Source organism: Bos grunniens, chromosome 11 (assembly GCF_055505025.1).
Source record: "Bos grunniens cultivar Pamir isolate PY7600 chromosome 11, Bosgru_T2T1.0, whole genome shotgun sequence".
Taxonomy (NCBI): domain Eukaryota; kingdom Metazoa; phylum Chordata; class Mammalia; order Artiodactyla; family Bovidae; genus Bos; species Bos grunniens.
Window position 1 is genome coordinate 76,117,116 of NC_141175.1, and position 19,490 is coordinate 76,136,605.

Here is a 19,490-nt window from a genome sequence, read left to right on the forward strand (position 1 = left end):
AAGGGAAGAGAGGATGAGGCAAAGAAATAGGCAAAAAAAGGGAGGGCAGGGGGCAGGATTCAGGCGAGATGCAGAGCAGCAAAGGGTCAGTCCCTTCATCAGGGCGGGACCTGTGCAAGTCCTGCATCAATCCTTTGCTGAAGCCAGGATGTTTGCAACTCTCCCATAAAGGCTCACAGCAGTCATCGAGGGTGAGACGGATCAAGTGAAAGCATCTCACAGGAGTGGAGGTCAAAGAATGCTAAAAACTGCAGAGAAGTCCTACCACTGAAAGTGTTCCAACTCGGGTGGGAGATTATAGAAAGGCTTGCCCTGCACAACTGCATGGCGGAAGGGGCTGGACACTGTGCAGTGCTCAAGCTGTGTGGACCCAACCACTCACTTAATGCCTGAGCCTTTCCCTTCCCTACTCCCAACTGGCTTCAGGCAAAATCATTCACGCCCTCCTCTGTGATCTATGAGTACTGTCTTATAATACTCATAAGTGTGGCACTTATTATGTGAGAGTAAGGGTGGGTCTTACCCACTCCACCAGCTGTGAGTGTTCTGAGGGCATGTCCACTGAATTAAATTATTTTTTAAAAGCCGAGTAACATTGCCTTTAACAAATACACTCAGTGGTCTTCCCCTTAGTGACATTTTTCAAACTCTTTCTGGCTACTTTTGCTTTGCCTTTGTTCCTGGTATTTGCCATGTAAGACTTCCTGAGGGAAATGAATGAGTAGGTGACCAGGGCACGTGAAGGGGAAGAACAGAAGGCACAAATACTGTAACTTGGGAGTCCAAGAGCCTATACCAGTAGGAGATGGCTTAGCATCTATATGTGGTAAGGATTGCCTCCCTACATGTTGTGCTAATAAGAACCAACTCAACTCAGTTTACCTGCTTACAGCCCTCTGGAAGCATTACTGCCCCTGTGGCACTCTGAGGGAAAGGACCCACCCTTATTTGGAACAACATCCCATGTCCTTGGGCCTTCTCCTCTTAATCCACAAAAGGATTGTACTGATAAGGCCAAGCTTCTCAGAAAGTAATGGGAGGGGAAAGCTTGCTGCAGCAACCCCGTTGGGCGGGCAGGCTGGAAGGTTACCCAGAATTCCTCTGTGCCCCCCTGCAGTTTTGTTTTCTGTTTTATCTCTGAGCTTAACCATCTTTCCTGAGCTTGCCTTCTCATTCTGCTGTTAATCACACGTGAGGAGGGATAACGCAGCTCATTTGTCAGACTCCAGATGCTCAAAGAGATTATTAGTTCATGATGCTCAAGGAAATTATTAGTTCTTGAAATTAGTATGCTCACTTAGATGAGCCAAGAATATAAGCCTTGTTTGCAGAGAATGAGGTAAGTCCTAAACAATGACATTCCAAGAGAAGTTTGTATGTAAAGAGTAAATGTGCTGATTGTCAAAGAGCAGACACAGTATTTTGTATGTGCTTTTTAAATCCAGATACAGTATCTAAACAACAATAAAAACAAACAAACAAAAACTTTGCTGTGCCTCTGGGTGGCAAGTCGGAGGAGACGATATGAATTAGAAGATCGCATGCTTTGTGCGGGGTTGTGACTCACGCCTTACTTGCACTGCTTCCTGACATGGACTTCTCTCATTCTCTCATTCCTCATCTTCTCCATACTTGGAAGAAATATGAGAATTTGAGTTCTGGAATCACACAACCTGAGATTGAATGTCAGCTCCTCCATGTGTATGCTATTTAAGTTTTCCAAGGCTCAAATGTTTCCTCATGTAGGATCTAAGTAGCTGCTAAAGTTACTGCTTGACATATATAGAGTATTCAACAAATATGAAAAATTATGGATCTAAGTCTTCAAAGGCACACTCAATCCTATCCCCCCACTGAGTAGCTTCTTTATAGAACGACCATGTCTTAAAGTCTCTACCAGAGCACATAGGCATGAAACATGACCCTCAGATCCTCAGACATTCTATTTTTCCCATTCTTACAGTTAGGAAAAAATGAATGGAATTGTTTCAAAAATTAACAATTAGAAGCTTTCACATAAATATCCTAATTTCTAGCTTCATTTGAAAATTCAGAAACCCTGGCAGTTCCGGCTATCACCATGGCTGCATAGCAACAATCCCTATGGCTCAGTAGGTGCTGCCCTCCTGAGACAAGCAGGCGTCTCCACTGTGACACAGACCCCACCACTCTCTACTGTCTCCCAGAAAACAAGACCCATTCTCAATTGTCATTTTTCACCAGACTTTTATGGCTTTTTTTCTTAAAACACAGAAAAATTATGTTGCCTTATTTAGGCAGATTAATTCATTTTTTAATCAACTGCCATTTTTAAGAAAAGACTGCTTGGACATTGACAGGAATTGAATAGATAGATAAATTTGAAAATAACTGATATATCTTTTAATCCCTGGTATGGCCTTTCTACTACTTTTCTTCTTCTATATTCAGCAATATTTTACAGTTTTCAGGATAATGGTTTTTACTTTAAGCATTTGTTAAACATTTGATATTTTTGATGCTTTATAGGTAGAATTTTATTTTTAACTTTGTTTTCCAATTGTTTGATTATTTATGGACATTTACCTATTTACCCTTTGACATAAGTTCACCTATTAATTTTTGTAATTTTGCAGATTCTTTAATATTTTATAAATGAAAAATATCATGCCTTTTCTTTCCAATCTTTACAATTTTTCTTACTGTTACACTAGTGGAAACCTTGAAAATAATACTAAAAAAAATAAGAGTGTTCATCATTGCCTTTTCCACATTCTTAGGAGTGAGCACTCAATATATTCACAGATGCCCTTTATTAAATGGACTTATATTTTTAATCTTAGTTTCCTGGGAGTTTATAATCATGAGGGGGCTTACTCAAATATCTTTCTGCTTCTATTAAGACAATTACATAATTTTTTTTCTCCTTTCTTCTTTTACTGTAGTTCATTTTTTGAATGATTTACATATGTTGAAATTCTTATACTACTAAAAAACCCCACCTGATAGATCATGACGTCTATAAGATTTAAGTATCTTCAAATTTGAAACCAATTTTAAAAACACATGTGCTCTATAATTGTTGGATTTAGTATACTTTAAACGTTAATTAGGCCTACTGGGTTGACTATGTTATTAACAACCTCTGTATTCTTGTGTAACTTTCCTGGTTAGCTCAGTGGTAAAGAATCTGCCTGCCAAGGCAGGAGACGGGTTTGATCCCTGGGTCAGGAAGATCCCCTTAGTGAAGGAAATGGCAATCTCCTCTACTATTCTTGCCTGGAAAATCCCATAGACAGAGGAGCCTGGTGGGCTACAGTCCAAGGGGTTGCAAAAGAGTCAGACATGACTTCGTGACTAAACAACAATATATCCTTGTGTATTCTTTTGTCAGCTTTGTCTGACAATTACTGAGAACAAAATATTTAAAATCTCCAACAATGATTATGGATTTATCTATTTCTTTCTTTAGCTCTGTCAATTTTTGCTTTATAAATTTTGATGTTCTGTTTTTAGTTGTATACAAGTTTAATATTATGTCATTCCACTAAATTGGTACTTTTATCATTATGAAATGACTATCTTTGTGTGAAGCACTCTTTTTTCTTTCTTATGCTATTAACATGGCATATCATTTCCCAAACTTTTTCTTTCAAACCATCTGTGTCTTAGTATTTAAAGTGTTTCACTTTTATGTTTGGGCCTTGCTATTTTGTCTAGTCTGACAATATCTCACTTTAATTGGACTGTTTAGTTTATTATATTTATGTACCAATTTGCTATTGTTTTCTATTCATCCCATGTATTTTAACTTTTTATCCTGTTATCTTTAGGTTAATTAAATATCTTTTGCATTCCATTTTACTTCCTGTATTTCCTTTTTATCTATAAGACTTTTTAAAAATTATTTTTCAGTAGTTGCATTTTTAATTTACCACAGTCCAGATATAATCAGTATTGAATCAGTTCATATTTCACTATTTTCAACTCATCTTCACATTTGACAAATATAAGAACCTTATGATACTGTAGTTTCTTTATCACTCACTCCCAACCTTTTTGCTATTATTGCATATATTTTACTGCTATTATTTGTACTCCTTCAGTTTGGAGAAGGTAAGTACCAGAAAAAAATTTTCTTTGAAACCTTAACTTGAGTCACTGGATATATCATGTGATAACAAGGTGGGGAGAACTTTATCAAACAACACAAGTAAAATCAAATCAAGCTCAAATTCCTAGAGAAATAGTACACACATGTGTGCATAAACATTTACACATATATATTTTCTACCTCCCATTTTTTTACAACAGAAAAAAAAATAAGTACATTTGGGGAACTACAACAGACATACAGATAGATTCCCAATAGCAAAGACGGTCCCCTCCCATCTCTTCCTCAAATCCCACAAACTGCTTGTTTGGAGAAGAGGAGTGGGGGTGCAACTGTGCTTCCATTATCTGTTAAGCTCAATTAAGACAACAGCTGTGTTCCAAAATAAACAGGAGAAGAGGCTATTTTGCATTAGAATGCATTAGGGGAATAGCACTAGGGAAGCACAGATGGCTTTAATCAGGGACATTGGAAAATTACTATTCTCTTCACTTTTCCAATGTCTGTGTGACTTAGGTCTCAAGAACCATATCCCTGCTCCCTATCAGAGCCAATTAGGAATAGAAATTCTTATCACTGGCTGTGATGATTGTGTCTTCTTAGAGCTAATCTTGTAAGGCTGGGTGCCCATTTCTTTTTTGGCAATTTATAGCATTCATGCTTGCTATGTATTGGAGAAAGGGGAAAAAATTGGAGCCAGGTTCTAAAAAGATAGTTGGCAACAGAGGTGTCTATGAATAAAGCACTTCTGGGCATTGAAAATGGAAACAAAATGACACCACGTGATGTATTAAGGCCCAAAGCTAAATTGCAAATTGAGAATCAGAAATCCTGGGTTCCATTCCTGGTTCAACTAATAACTCATTTTATAAACTCTGTCTTCTGTTTCCATGTTATTAAAATGTCTCTAACTAAAATTGCCCACTACACAGTATCTCTCATTCCTTCGTCAACTTTCTAAACAGAAAATAAAGATTCTCTAAGCTCCCCCCAAATAGAGCTGAGTATATTCTAAGGAGTAGAAAAAGTATTGATAAGTATGTAATAGTAACAGAAAATCCGTTTTGTCTGTGTGCTAACACTGAAGTGAAGTGTTAGTCGCCCAGTGATGCTGAACTCTTTGCGACCCCCATGGACTGCAGCTCACCAGGCTCCTCTGTCTATGGGATTTTCCAGGCAAGAATACTGGAGTGGGTAGCCATTTCCTTCCCAGGGGATCTTCCCCACCCAGGGATTGAACCTGGGTCTCCTGCACTACAGGCAGATTCTTTATCGACTGAGCTAAGAAGGAAGCCCATCAAATGCAGAACATCGCAAATAGTTTATTTGGGGTTTTCAGAATTGCAATTTTGTAGATATACATTCTGGTAAAACTGAAAGAGTGTTCCAGGGAAGAGAAAGAGAGACTTAAAAAGGCAAATACTACAAGATTGTTTTGGCAGGAATTATGACTGACTCTGACACAGGAAAGGAAATATTTGTCCTTAAGGAACAGGCTGTCACAAAGTATGTAGGGTGAAGGTCCAATAAGTAGATAGACTGTCATGAGTTATTTTAGGGTAAGGGTCCCAAAAGTATCTTGACTTTCTGGAGCACTGAGTTGGATGCTTGCATTGACATTAAGTGGTCCAAAGGTCGGATTCCATCCTGGCTGGGACATGCTTGAGTCATACTTTCTCAGGGCCCTCCGGGCTCCAGTTTAGAGGGCTCTCTTAGCAACACTGTGTCCATTTTGATTTTCCTTTCACAACACTTAACCTAAATCTTCCTTCCTGCTTAACTTGATAAGAGCTCTTGAGGCTCTGGTTACTGTGTGTGGCTCTTGGGAGCTGTTGGGCACTTAATTTTATCCATGTAGAAGGTCCACTGCACTCAGGGTGAAGCACATTCTTACAATTGATATATTTTTATAGCACAGCTATGTGCCCATTGCAATTGCGTGCACTGAAAATCCCCATTCAAGTGAAAGATTTGTTTTCTTTGTTAGAGTGGCTCTTGGGTGAAGTTCCCTGTCTATTTAACAGACTTTTTGACATATAATGTTCAGGGGACATGTAATTATGGTTATTTTTGATATTAAAAAACAGTGAAATCACTAATATCCAAGTCAGAAGCTATTTGCTTCTTAATTATAGTCTAAAAAAGATGTAAAATTTATTATTTAAAAGCTCCAATTGAATTGACCAAAAGTGGATTTATTTATTTTCATCTTTTTTGCCCTGCCAGGCAGCATATGGGATCTTAGTTCCCTCACAAGGAATTGAACCCTCTGCAGTGAAAGCTGAGAGTCTTAAGAACTGGATCACCAGGAAAATCCTGACCAAAACTAGACTTAGACATGCTTTGAGATATTTCATTTTTTTAAAATTTACTTTGTCTTTTTTTAGTATTTAAAATTTAAATACTTAGTGAAGACATTTATGGATGTGAGTGTTAGACTATAAAGAAAGCTGATGCTTTTGAACTGTGGTGTTGGAGAAGATTCTTGAGAGTCCCTTGGACTACAAGGAGATCCAATCAGTCCATCCTAAAGGAGATCAGTCCTGGGTATCCATTGCAAGGACTGATGTTGAAGCTGAAACTCCAATATTTTGGCCACCTGATGCGAAGAGCTGACTCATTAGAAAAGACCCTGATGCTGGGAAAGATTGAGGGCAGGAGGAGAAGGGGATGACAGAGGATGAGATGGTTGGATGGCATCACCGACTCGATGGACATCGGTTTGGGTGGACTCTGGGAGTTGGTGATGGACAGGGAGGCCTGGCGTGCTGTGGTTCATGGGGTTGCAGAGTCAGACATGACTGAGCAACTGAACTGAAGACATTTTATAAGAAAATCAATTATGATTTTTGGTGATGCTTAGCTTTTCCTTGTCGACATTGAATCTGCTACTCTATATCCTGTAAAAATCCTCTCAAATCCCAGATGCACCCCAAGAATGCCCCAGGATGCCTGACTTTAACTGAGCATGCTCTACCCCTTCAGGACCACTTCTAATCCTGTCAGGTTGGGACCTTAAAGACCACAGGCAGAGTCGATGTCCTCCTTACTCTCCACCACAAAATGTCTGTTGTTTGCATGTCGGCTTTACAGCAGTTCTTCCCTCCCTCCCTCCCCTTCTTCATTGTTGTCATCTGTCTCACACTTGATTATGCCCTCTTATTGACTCAGATTTTTGCACTTAGAATACAACCTTATTCTCTACTCCAAGCCCTGCTATTCATCCACATGGATTCCCTATCCAACACCCTGGCTGTTCATTTCCTTGACCTCCTCTCCTCCAGTGACCTACACTGCCTCGCCATCTTCCATGCACACATCTGCCCTAATATGACTTAGTCCTTGCTCTAACCTTTATCAAAATCACTTTTAAAATAATTTCTCTCTCCTATTACACTACTATCATCTTTATCATCTTATATACTTTTAAACATGATCACCTGTCTTCCATAAAAGAATAAATAAACAAAAACTTCTTTTGGTGAATTCCTTCTTGATTCATCTAACGCCCTGTTTCTCTCAGTCAGTTCAGTTCAGTCACTCAGTCGTGTCCGACTCTTGGTGACCCCATGGACTGCAGCACGCCAGGCCTCCCTGTCAATCACCAACTTTCGGAGTTTACTCAAACTCGTGTCCGTTGGGTCGGTGATGCCATCCAACCACTTCATCCTCTGTCATCCCCTTCTCCTCCTGCCTTCAATCTTTCCCAGCATCAGGGTCTTTTCAAATGACTCAGTTTTTCCCATCAGGTGGCCAAATATTGGAGTTTCAGCTTCAACATCAGTCCTTCCAATGAACACCCAGGACTGATTTCTTTTTCAATGGCCTGGTTGGATCTCCTTGTAGTTCAAAGGACTCTCAAGAGTCTTCTCCAACGCCACAGTTCAAAAGCATCAATTCTTTGGTGCTCAGCTTTCTTCCCAGTCCAACTCTCACATCCATACATGACTACTGGAAAAATCATAGCCTTGACTAGATGGATATTTGTTGGCAAAGTAATGTCTCTGCTTTTTAATATGCTGTCTAGGTTGGTCATAACTTTTCTTCCAAGGAGTAAACATTACTTTACAAATGTTACAAACTTTACTTCCAAGGAGTAAATATCTTTTTATTTCATGGCTGCAGTCACCATCTGCAGTGACTTTGGAGCCCAAGAAAATAAACTATGCAACTGTTTCCACTGTTTCTCCATCTATTTGCCATGAAGTGATGGGACCAGATGCCATGATCTTAGTTTTCTGAATGTTGAGCTTTAAGCCAACTTTTTCACTCTCCACTTTCACTTTCATCAAGAGGCTCTGTAGTTCTTCTTCACTTTCTGCCATAAGGGTGGTATCATCTGCATATCTGAGGTTATTGGTATTTCTCCTGGCAATCCTGATTCCAGTCTGTGCTTCAACCAGCCCAGCATTTCTCATGATGTACTCTGCATATAAGTTAAATAAGCAGGGTGACAAGATACAGCCTTGACATACTCCTTTTCTTATTTGGAACCAGTCTGTTGTTCCATGTCCAGTTCTAACTGTTGCTTCCTGACCTGCATATAGGTTTCTCAAGAGGCAGGTCAGGTGGTCTGGTATTCCCATCTCTTTCAGAATTTTCCACAGTTTATTGTGATCCACACAGTCAAAGGCTTTGGCATAGTCAATAAAGCAGAAATAGATGTTTTTCTGGAACTCTCCTGATTTTTTGATGATCCAATGGATGTTGGCCATTTGATCTCTAGAGCCTCTGACTTTTCTAAAAGGAGCTTGAACATCTGGAAGTTCATGAACAATTATTATTGAAGCCTGGCTTGGAGAATTTTGAGTATTACTTTGCTAGCATGTGAGATGTGTGCAATTGTGTGGTAGTTTGAGCATTCTTTGGCATTGCCTTTCTTAGGGATTGGAATGAAAACTGACCTTTTCCAGTCCTGTGGCCACTGCTGAGTTTTCCAAATTTGCTGGCATATTGAGTGCAGCACTTTCATAGCGTCATCTTTCAGGATTTGAAATAGCTCAACTGGAATTCCATTACCTCCACTAGCTTTGTTCGTAGTGATGCTTCCTAAGGCCCACTTGACTTCACATTCCAGGATGTCTGGCTCTAGGTGAGTGATCACACCATCATGATTATCTGGGTCATGAAGATCTTTTTTGTACAGTTCTTCTGTGTATTCTTGCCACCTCTTTTTAATATCTTCTGTTTCTCTTAGGTCCATACCATTTCTGTCCTTTATCGAGCCCATCTTTGCATGAAATGTTCCCTTGGTATCTCTAATTTTCTTGAAGAGACTGACGGTCTTTCCCATTCTATTGTTTTCCTCTATTTCTTTGCACTGATCGCTGAGAAAGGCTTTCTTATCTCTCCTTGCTATTCTTTGGAACTCTGCATTCAAATGGATATATCTCTCCTTTTCTCCTTTGCTTTTGGTTTCTCTTCTTTTCACACCTATTTGTAAGGCCTCCTCAGACAGCCATTTTGCTTTTTTGCATTTCTTTTCCATGGGGATGGTCTTGCTCCCTGTCTCCTGTACAATGCCACGAACGTCCGTTCAGAGTTCATCAGGCACTCTATCTATTAGATCTAGTCCCTTAAATCTATTTCTCACTTCTATTGTATAATCATTAGCAATTTGATTTAGGTCATACCTGAATGGTCTAGTGGTTTTCCCTACTTTCTTCAATTTAAGTCTAAATTTGTCAATAAGGAGTTCATGATCAAAGTCAAACTTAACATGAGGTACATACACTCAGTAGCTACACTGCACTCTAATGTGGTTTCCTCTCCATATTACTTACCAAATGCCTCCAAACCAATGAACTCAGTGGATGTTTGTCAGTCTCATCACATCTGTCTGATGCTGTTGACCACTGCCCTATTCTTACAACACTCTCTTCCTCTGCTCTATATCATCATCTGGCTTCTCCTCCTCACTGCTCCCTGTCTCGTCTTCTCTGACACCCTACCTTCCTTCCCTCAGTGTTAAACTCTATAGTTATGTCAAGCTATTCAAGAACCTCTATTTTACTCATTTGGTATCCTCTCCCTTCAAGAATTTATACATGCCTTCAGCTTTAATTACCATCAGTGCAATTTACAAACCAATCTTTAGGCTTCCCTCTGCAGTCAAGATCAATATATCCACCTGCTTACCTGATATCTCCACTTCGATGTCTCAATGATATTTCATTCTTAAAATGTCCCAGGCCAAATTAATTATCTTCCAGCATGAATTTCTTTCAATTGCACTTCAACTAAATCAAGAGTAGAAACTGGTTTTCTTCTAAAATGTGATCAGTCCCCTAAATTGATTCTTACACTCTTCATCATCATTGTTTAGTATCCATTTCCAGGTACCATCTAATTATTCCTCAAATGCATGTTCTCAGTACCATAGCTACTATCTTTACCCTAATCCAACCTGCAAGTATCTCTTACATGGACAGCTCCACTGCAATAGCCTCCCAACTGATTCACCTTTACCAACTCTTGCTTCTTTTCAATAAGCTATCGAAGTGATCTTTTCCCAAAATAAATCTCCCCTAATGCTTGAAATATTTAATGGCTCCACATTATACTGAATACAGAGACCTAATCCCTCCTTCAGTAGCTAGTTAAGTTATATTCCTTCAGATGTCCCCCAGATATGGCTCCTCTGGGCAACCTTCCCTGGCTCCTTTGACATTCCCCATGCCTGCAGGACTTTATGAAGTGGGATTCAGAAAGTTCTAAGTCAAGTCTGGGTGAGACTGATCAGTAAGCAATGAGAGAAGTCAGAAGGCTGACTATTCCCCTAAAATCTGAAAATGCTGCTAGAAGAATTCTCTGGCAGAAAAAGTCCCCATCTCTTTCAAATGCCATCACCCTTCTTCACCAAGAACAATAATGTGTAATTTCCATCTTCAACAAATTGTTTTTTCCATGCCTGGCAAACATGGTCTTTTTACCCATTCACAATTCAGCTGAGAGCAGTCAGCGAAAACAGAATGAAGAGGTCTTTTTGCCTTCAGAAAAGTGACAGCAAATATTAAATAGCATGTAGTGTTCACCATTTCAATAAGCTCATTAGAGGTCCCTAGTCTACCTTCTATAGAATTATAAGGCTATAATAGAAACGTTTACCAAAAGTGCTAGGCCATTTTTCAGAATGATTTGGTGTCCTCGATATTGAAGAGAATCATTTTGGAACACATTTTCGCAGATCACCTTAATTCAACTTGAACTAAATTCATTTATGAGAACTGCTGGGCTGTACATCTCTACTTATCTCTGCTTTGAATTTGCCTACGATGGATAATGCTCAAGCTGCACGGATCATTGAGCAGAGAAGAACACTTCTGCCCTTCCTTGCCCTTCGTAATAATCAGAGGGAACTTGTGACTTGTTATGTGTTTCCATAACAAGGGGTTCAGAAATGGCTGTCACACATAGCCTGAGGAGAAGCAATAGAAAATGGCCTTCTGAGTCCTCTGGAGCTTTTGTTGCTCCTGTTGAGAGCTGTGGAGGATGTGGACAAGGGAATGGAAGCAGACTCAGAGGAGCTGTTAGTCAGGGTTCCCCTCTCTGGGTCTGGGAGATACATACTGAACCTAGTTCCAAACCAGGGCTGGAAAACACACTGCTCTCACCTATGCCCTGCTGTCTTCAGCTTGCTGATGAAGTCCAGCTTTTCTGAGGGTTTTTCAGTTGCTGTCCTGTAACATGGAATGCCTCCTAGGTTTTTGTCCTAGGGTCTTTTCTCATTCTGTGCACTCCTTCATTGCTTCCATCATTTTCTATGTGGTAATTGTTCTAAAATCATAGCTGTCCCTATGGGCTGTTGTCCCTCCTGGGCTACAGACACAATTCTCTCTCTACCAAATAGACCAAAGTGCTTAGATGTCATATAGGCACCCCACACCTGACATGTCCAGATCTGAACTCAGTACCTTGCTGCCTTCAAATAGGCTCTTTTTCTAGATTCCCCATGTTTATAGAAAGTACCAACTATCTTTCAAGTACTCCAAGCCAGTACCTTGGCATCTAAGTCAGCTATTGCTATAATAACAATGTGTAACAAACTGCCTCAAAACTCAATGGCTTCCGGTTCATACATCCATTCTTATGAGTATGGGTCTGAAAGCTAACCATCATTTTATTTGATTTTGTGAGCCTGGCTGGGCAACTCTGCTTCCTCTGCAGATCACATAGCTTAGGTCAAGTTAATAAGATGAGTCCAGGTCTGCTGTGCGTGTGTGGACTCTGAGGTTTAGGAGAAAAAGGCAAATGGTTACCTTGAACATTTTTTTGAGATACTGCATTCATAGAGTTGAAAGAGCCAACCACGCAAGGACATTTTAAGTTCTTGCTCACATTGCTCTGCTAATGGTCTATCAGCCAAAGGGAGTTCATGACCAAATCCAACATCAGTGAGGATGCAAGTAATGTTTCCTCTCCAAGTAATTCAATCTACCAGACCCAGGCATAATTTTAAACTATTATTATTATTATTATCCCCTTATGGATATCCTACCTCCATCTCTACCACTATCACTCTCAATTAATTACTAAGCCATGTTCATTCATTCTCTAAAGATTTCTAGAATCAGTGGTGCAGGTCACTATTATGCCCTTGCCTGGATTTCCACAACAGCTTCCAATTGCCCTTCCTGGCCCCAGACCTGCCACCAATCCTATCCCCATATTGGATCCAGATTGGCCACTTAAAATCTTCCATTTTTCATTTAGCAAGTACATACATTCTACCTCCTACTATGTGTCAAGAACTATTTTCAATTCAAATCCCTATCCTCCGGGAGGTTACATTTTAGTGAGGTCATGGGTAAATGGATGATATAGATAGATCAATGCCTGATAGATAGATTAATGCCTGATAGATAGATTACATAGTATATTAGATTTTGGCAAATACTATGAGAGAGGGAGGGAGCTGGGGAGCTGGAGGCAGCAGATAGAAAATGTTAGGAAGGAGGATTAATCTTATAAATATAGCGTAAACAAAGAAGGTCTGACTGAGAAGTTGACCTTTCAGCAAAGGCTTAAAAGAAATGAGGGGATGGAGATCTGGGGGCAAGACTGATTTTAGTTGAATGTCTGTGCTTGGAGACAAGGTGGGAATGTACCTGGATGGAGCACAGTGGGCGAGGGGAAAGTTATAGAAGCCAGAAAGGGTCTGGAACTACAAAAATGATCCCGTTCCCCTGCTTAATAGTATATAAATACAAATAAAATTCAAATTCCCTAATGTGAATTCCAAGGCCTTCCTTGGCCTTATTTTCATTTACCTTTTAAATTGCAATTCTAGACACTGTCTTCCTCACCTTTGTATGGAATCCACTTTAAACAATGTATAGCACAGAGCGGGTATTCAATATATATAGCACAAAAAATGAACAAAAATACAATTTGAATAAGGAAAGAATTGCACTCAAACTGCTCTAAGAGAAATACAAAGATTATCAGATTTGGTGACATCATCACTGAAGAAAGGGCACAAATATCTGGCTTCTGAATAGCCCAAGGTTGAGATTTAGCAACAATCTACTATCTGCCAAGTGCTTACTTCCTATCACCCTTTGCCCAGTCTAGTGCCTGCCTGTCTCATTCCCACAGGGCAGGTAGTCAAATATCAGTTAGATCATCCCCAGTGCATTAGCAGGAAAGTTTGAAGAGTTATGCCTCCTATTGGTATTTCCATCTAAACAATCATTTCTTTAAGGTACAAAACTTCAAAACTTAAAGGATTTGCTTTTTAATGGTGGGATTTCAAGCACTGATAAAAAAATAGAATGAGAGATATGTGAAGAAAGCAAGAACTCCTTGGACTATTTCAGATTACACCAGATAAGTGGTCATCTTATCCACATATAGATAATAAAAATCAATCCCTGAAATTCCTTCTGCTTGATATTTCACACGATATTCATATACTCTACCTCCTTTGAACTCTGCAGTGGAAATACTGGACCAATTTTATACATGAATGTCGGGCCACACCCTGCAGGCCTGCAAGCCCTGTACTTGCCCATCCTGGAGACGGAGGAAAAGAGCCCATACTCAACAACAAAGACATCAATGGTTTAGTGGATGGGGGAGTCTTACCTGTCTGAAAGAAGGTCCTGGAGTGACATGCCATCGTGTGGCAGAAGGTAGTCAGGGCATGGCAGCAGTCTCCTCTTGCTCCTGGGGGGGGTGGGGGGGGGAGGTTACCAGTATCAGGTTGGCTCATCAGTTACCAGGGAAACAAGCAGAGGGGCATGTCCCTCACCTCCCCTTTGATAAGCTCTCAAGGTGGAGGTGTTCTGATCTAAAGGTTAGAGTAATCATCAGCAGGAGCAGGGGGCAAGGGAAGGTCAGTCCTGTGAGTAGGGTTCAGGTGAAACAGGCACTGTGCAGTCTAGCAGGGGATGTACAGAGAGCAAGAGAGCAGCCATCTTTGGTGGCCTGATCATACAATGAGGAAAACAAAAGACTTATGGAATAGCATAAAAGGACAAATGACAGGCACAATGAAGCCAAAATGAATTCAAAATGGAATTCAAAGCCAATGCTTTTTCAAGCAGAAAGAGAGAAAGTTTGAGATCAAGACAACAAGAGAGAGATAGGATGAAATTTAATAATGTGAGCCTAAATTAACTTTCTGGGATGTGTGAATCTGTAACCTGCAATTTTGTAATTTAGTCTTAGTTCCTGCGTACCTCTTAGTGTGAGTGTTTTGTTGTGCCAAGTGTAATTCCAGTTTTAAAATGGTTATATTTCCTGTATTGTAGCTACAGAGAACAACCTGACTTCTTCAAAAGTTCTATTAAGAGCATAGTGTTATTAAGTGTTGTTAAGAGTGTAGACTTTGAACCCTGATTACCCAACTTCAAATCCTGGCTTTGAATTTTACTGATTCGTGATCTTGGGCAACTTATTTCACCTCTGTGCCTCAATTTCTTTATCTATATATAAACCCATTTGTCTCATAAGATTGTTGTGAGGATTACATGAGTTAATATCAAAACAGTGTCTAAAATAGTCCCTGGTACACTCCAAGTATTTATAAGGGAATCAACTATTATTGTTTCCTGTTCAACAGAACAAAAAGCTGTCTGTTCTAACATTGAAGAAGAAACTCTTCATGTTGGAAATATTGAAAGAAACTACATTGATCCCCATGTAGCACATTATTCATTTTATGCTATGTTTTAGGGGTGTGAGGCTGCCGCAACTAAAATTCAGGAAATGCAATTTTTTTTCACACTACACTTGGGTGAAGAAACATGCTTTTAAAAAATCACACCCTCTGGGTTTTTGTCTTTGGAGACTTAGAATTGGAGACCAAATCAGGATATGAGCACTGTATCTGGGGATAGATCTCATTCTAGAAATATACTGATTACCACCCTGGAGGGTAAAAGAATTTGTTTTAATTGGAATTTAAGAATGAAGAGACCTTTAAGAGCAATTCTATTTGATAGGTATTTTAGGACTCCAACCAGGATGCTTTTGAACTGTGATGTTGGAGAAGATTCTTGAGAATCCCTTGGACTGCAAGGAGACCAAACTGATCCATCCCAAAGGAAACCAGTCCCGAATATTCATTGGAAGGACTGATGCTGAAGCTGAAACTCCAATACTTTGGCCACCTGATGCAAAGAACCAACTCAGTGGAAAAGACCCTGATGCTGGGAAAGATTGAAGGTGGGAGGAGTAGGGGACGACAGAGGATGAGATGGTTGGATGGCATCACTGACTCAATGGACATGAGTTGGAACAAGCTCTGGGAGTTGGTGATGGACAGGGAGGTCTGGCATGCTTTAGTCCATGGGGTCACAAAGAGTCAGATATGACTGAGCAACTGAACTGAACTGAAGAGACCTAGAAGTTTACAAATACCAAAGACCAGTTAAGAATGAAAAGCCATGATTCTAAGAACTCAAGAGTTAATTTAAGTTTCATTTTCCAAGGAACAGAAGGTTCTTAATAAAGTTGCCTAGACAACAGCAGCTCAGTCCCAGGGCAACCACCCCCATGATTTCTCACCATCCTGCACCAGCTCACACCAACCCCATAAACAACTTCAAGGCCATTCAGGGTCCCTCAGAATGGTTGCTGGCTGCTGTTAGTAGACCCTTGTGGCTGCAAACAGAAGCATCAACATATTTAATTCGGCTGACCCAGGGTGTGGGCAAGATGTAGGTCGCGATGCAGCAGCTGGTGCCTAGGAAGAATCTCATATGCTAGGTCAGTCATAGCTCCAGTTCCTTCCACGACAATAAAGGGAGGACCGCCTCCATGCAGAGGTATTCAAAAGGGCACAAGGCAATTTCACATACTTTTTATTTGTTTTCTAAATCTTGTTGAGTCTCATTTTTTTCCTACAATTAGGACTTTGTTTTTCAAAATGTTCACAATTATAAACATGATTTTTTTTTTTGGCCACATGGTATTTGGGATTTTAGTTCCCCAATCAGGGATCAAACCCATGCCCCTTGCAACTGGAAGCCCAGAGTCTTAACTGCTGGATCAGCAGGGAAGTCACTGAATATATTTTATAGTCAGGAACTAATGAATAGTGCCAGTGGATACTATAAGCTTTTTCCAAACTGAAAAATTTGAATCCTACATGTTTCCTTCATGATATTTTATCACAATTATATTCAGTGGCTAGATTATTCACTTACTATCTCCCTTCCCTTCTAGACAGTAAGACCTATGAAAGTGGAGACTACATGGATGTCTTACAACAATATGACCTCTGTGCCTGGCTTGGTGTCTTGCATAGAGCTTAGGATTCAAAAAATGATTAATGAATGAATCCACTGCCATTTATAAATAGTTTAAAACTATGGCTTTTATGATAAATAAGTGATTTTGAAGAAATTCCTCTTAATGATGCAGGGAATCATTTTGATAAGCCCTTTTGGTAAGGCAGGTAAAAGGCAACATGAGGAATAAGTAAACAGAAATAGTATAAATTATAAAGTATCAGATGTATATTGTAAGTAGTCTGTTTAAAGTAAGTATATCTTTCAGTGAACCTAAACCTATGCAGATTATGTCAGAATACAGAAGATGGATAGATAGAACACAAAATAGGAGATACATATATCTAAATATATATATATATATATATATAGAGAGAGAGAGAGAGAGAGAGAGAGGGAGTTGCATAATAAATTACTCCAAAACAGCACCTTAAAACAACAAACGTTTGTTATCTTAGTTTCTCTTGGTCAAAAATCTGGTGGCAGCTTAGCTGGGGAGTTCTAGCTCAAGGTCTCAAGGTTCCAGTCAAGGGATGGCTAGGGTTACAGTCATCTCAAGGCTCTTTGATTGGGATGGAAGTATCCACTTTCATCTATAATCATGTAACCACCACCATAATCAAAATACAGTATATTCCATTACCCCACCAAATTTTCTAATGTGTGTTTTTTTAATTTATTTTTTAAATGAAGGATAATAGCTTTATAGAATTTTGTTGTTTTCTGTCAAATCTCAACATGAATCAGCCATAGGTATACATGTATCCCCTACCTTTTGAATCTCTGTCCCCATCCCACCCCTCTAGGTTGATACAGAGCCCCTGTTTGAGTTTCCTGAGACATATAGCAAATTCCCGTTGGCTATCTATCATACATATGGTAATGTAAGTTTCCATGTTACTCTTTCTATACATCTCACCCTCTCCTCCCCTCTCCCCATGTCCATAAATCTACTCTCTGTCTGTTTTTGCATTTGCTGTCCTGCAAATACATTCCTCAGTACCATTTTTCTAGATTCCATATATATGCATTAGAATACGATATTTATCTTTTTCTTTTTCTGACTCACTTCACTCTGTATAATAGGTTCTAGGTTCATCCACCTCATTAGAACTGACTCAAAGACACTCCTTTTTATGGCTGAATAATATTCCACTGTGTATATGTACTACATTCCTTTATCCATTCATGTGTCGGCAGACATCTAGGTGGCTTCCATGTCCTAGCTATTGTAAATAGTGCTGCACTGAACAATGGGATACATCTGTCTTTTTCAATTTTGGTTTCCTCGGGGTATATGACTGAAGTGGGATTGCTGGCTCATATGGTAGTTTTATTCCAAGTTTTTTAAGGAATCATCATATCATTTTCCATAGCAGCTATACCAATTTACATTCCTACCAACAGTGTAAGAGCATTCCCTTTTCTCCACACCCTCTCCAGCATTTACTGTTTGTAGACTTTTTGATGATGGCCATTCTGACTTGTGTGAGGTGATATCTCATTGTAGTTTTGATTTGCATTTCTCTAATAATGAGCGATGTTGAGCATCTTTCCATGTGTTTGTTACCCATCTGTATGTCCTCTTTGGAGAAATGTCTTTTCCCACTATTTGATTGGGTTGTTTGTTTTTCTGGCATTGAGTTGTATGAGCTGCTTGTATATTTTGGAAATTAACCCTTGGTCAGTTGTTTCATTTGCTATTGTTTTCTCCCATTCTGAGGGTTGTCTTTTCACCTTGCTTATAGTTTCCTCTGCTGTGCAAAAGCTTTTAAGTTTAATCAGGTCACACTTGTTTACTCATGCTTTTAGTTCCACTACTCTAGGGAATGGAGGTCATAGAGGATCTTGCTTTGATTTATGTCATTGAGTGTTCTGCCTATGTTTTCCTCTAAGAGGTTTATAGTTTCTGGTCTTATATTTAGGTCTTTAATCCATTTTGAGTTTATCTTTGTGTATGGTATTAGGAAGTGTTCTAATTTCATTCTTTTACATGTAGCTGTCTGGTTTTGCCAGCACATTTATTGAAGAGGCTGTCTTTGCCCTATTGTATATTCTTGCCTGCTTTGTCAAAAATAAGGTACCCATAGGTGCATGGGTTTATTTCTGGGTGTTCTATCTTGTTCCATTGGTTTATATTTCTGTTTTTGTGCCAGTACCACACTGTCTTGATAATTGTAACTTTGTAGTAGAATCCGAAGTCAGGAAGGTTGATTCCTCCAGCTCTATTCTTCTTTCTTTGGACTGCTTTGGCTATTTGGGGTCTTTTGTGTTTCCATATGAATCATTAAATATTTTGTTCTAGTTCTGTGAAAAATGCCACTGGTAATTTGATAGGGATCACATTGAATCTGTAGATTGCATTTGATAGTATAGTCATTTTCACAATATTGATTCTTCCTACCCAGGAAAATGGAATCTCTCTCCATCTCTTTATGTCATCTTTGATTTCTTTCATTAGTGTCATAATTTTCTGTGTACAGTTCTTTTGTCTCCTTAGGTAAGTATATTACTAGATATTTAATTCTTTTTGTTGCAGTCAAGAATGGGATTGATTCCTTAATTTTTCTTTCTAATTTTTCACTGTTAGTATATAGAGATGTGAGTAATTTCTGTGTATTAATTTTGTATCCTGAAACTTTGCTAAATTCACTGATTAG

The 19,490-nt window shown here is 39.3% G+C and overlaps 1 protein-coding gene across 7 annotated transcripts in view; it reads right to left on the minus strand.

The window, feature by feature from the left end:
* Positions 1-19,490, minus strand: part of LOC147363332 (uncharacterized) — a 791,043-nt gene that overhangs the window by 323,130 nt on the left and 448,423 nt on the right. For all 7 annotated transcript variants that reach the window (XM_086327063.1, XM_086327061.1, XM_086327062.1 and 4 more), the window contains exon 4: positions 14,180-14,260. In XM_086327063.1, coding sequence (XP_086183189.1) covers positions 14,180-14,260 — 81 coding nt within the window. The remainder of the gene's footprint in view (positions 1-14,179; positions 14,261-19,490) is intronic.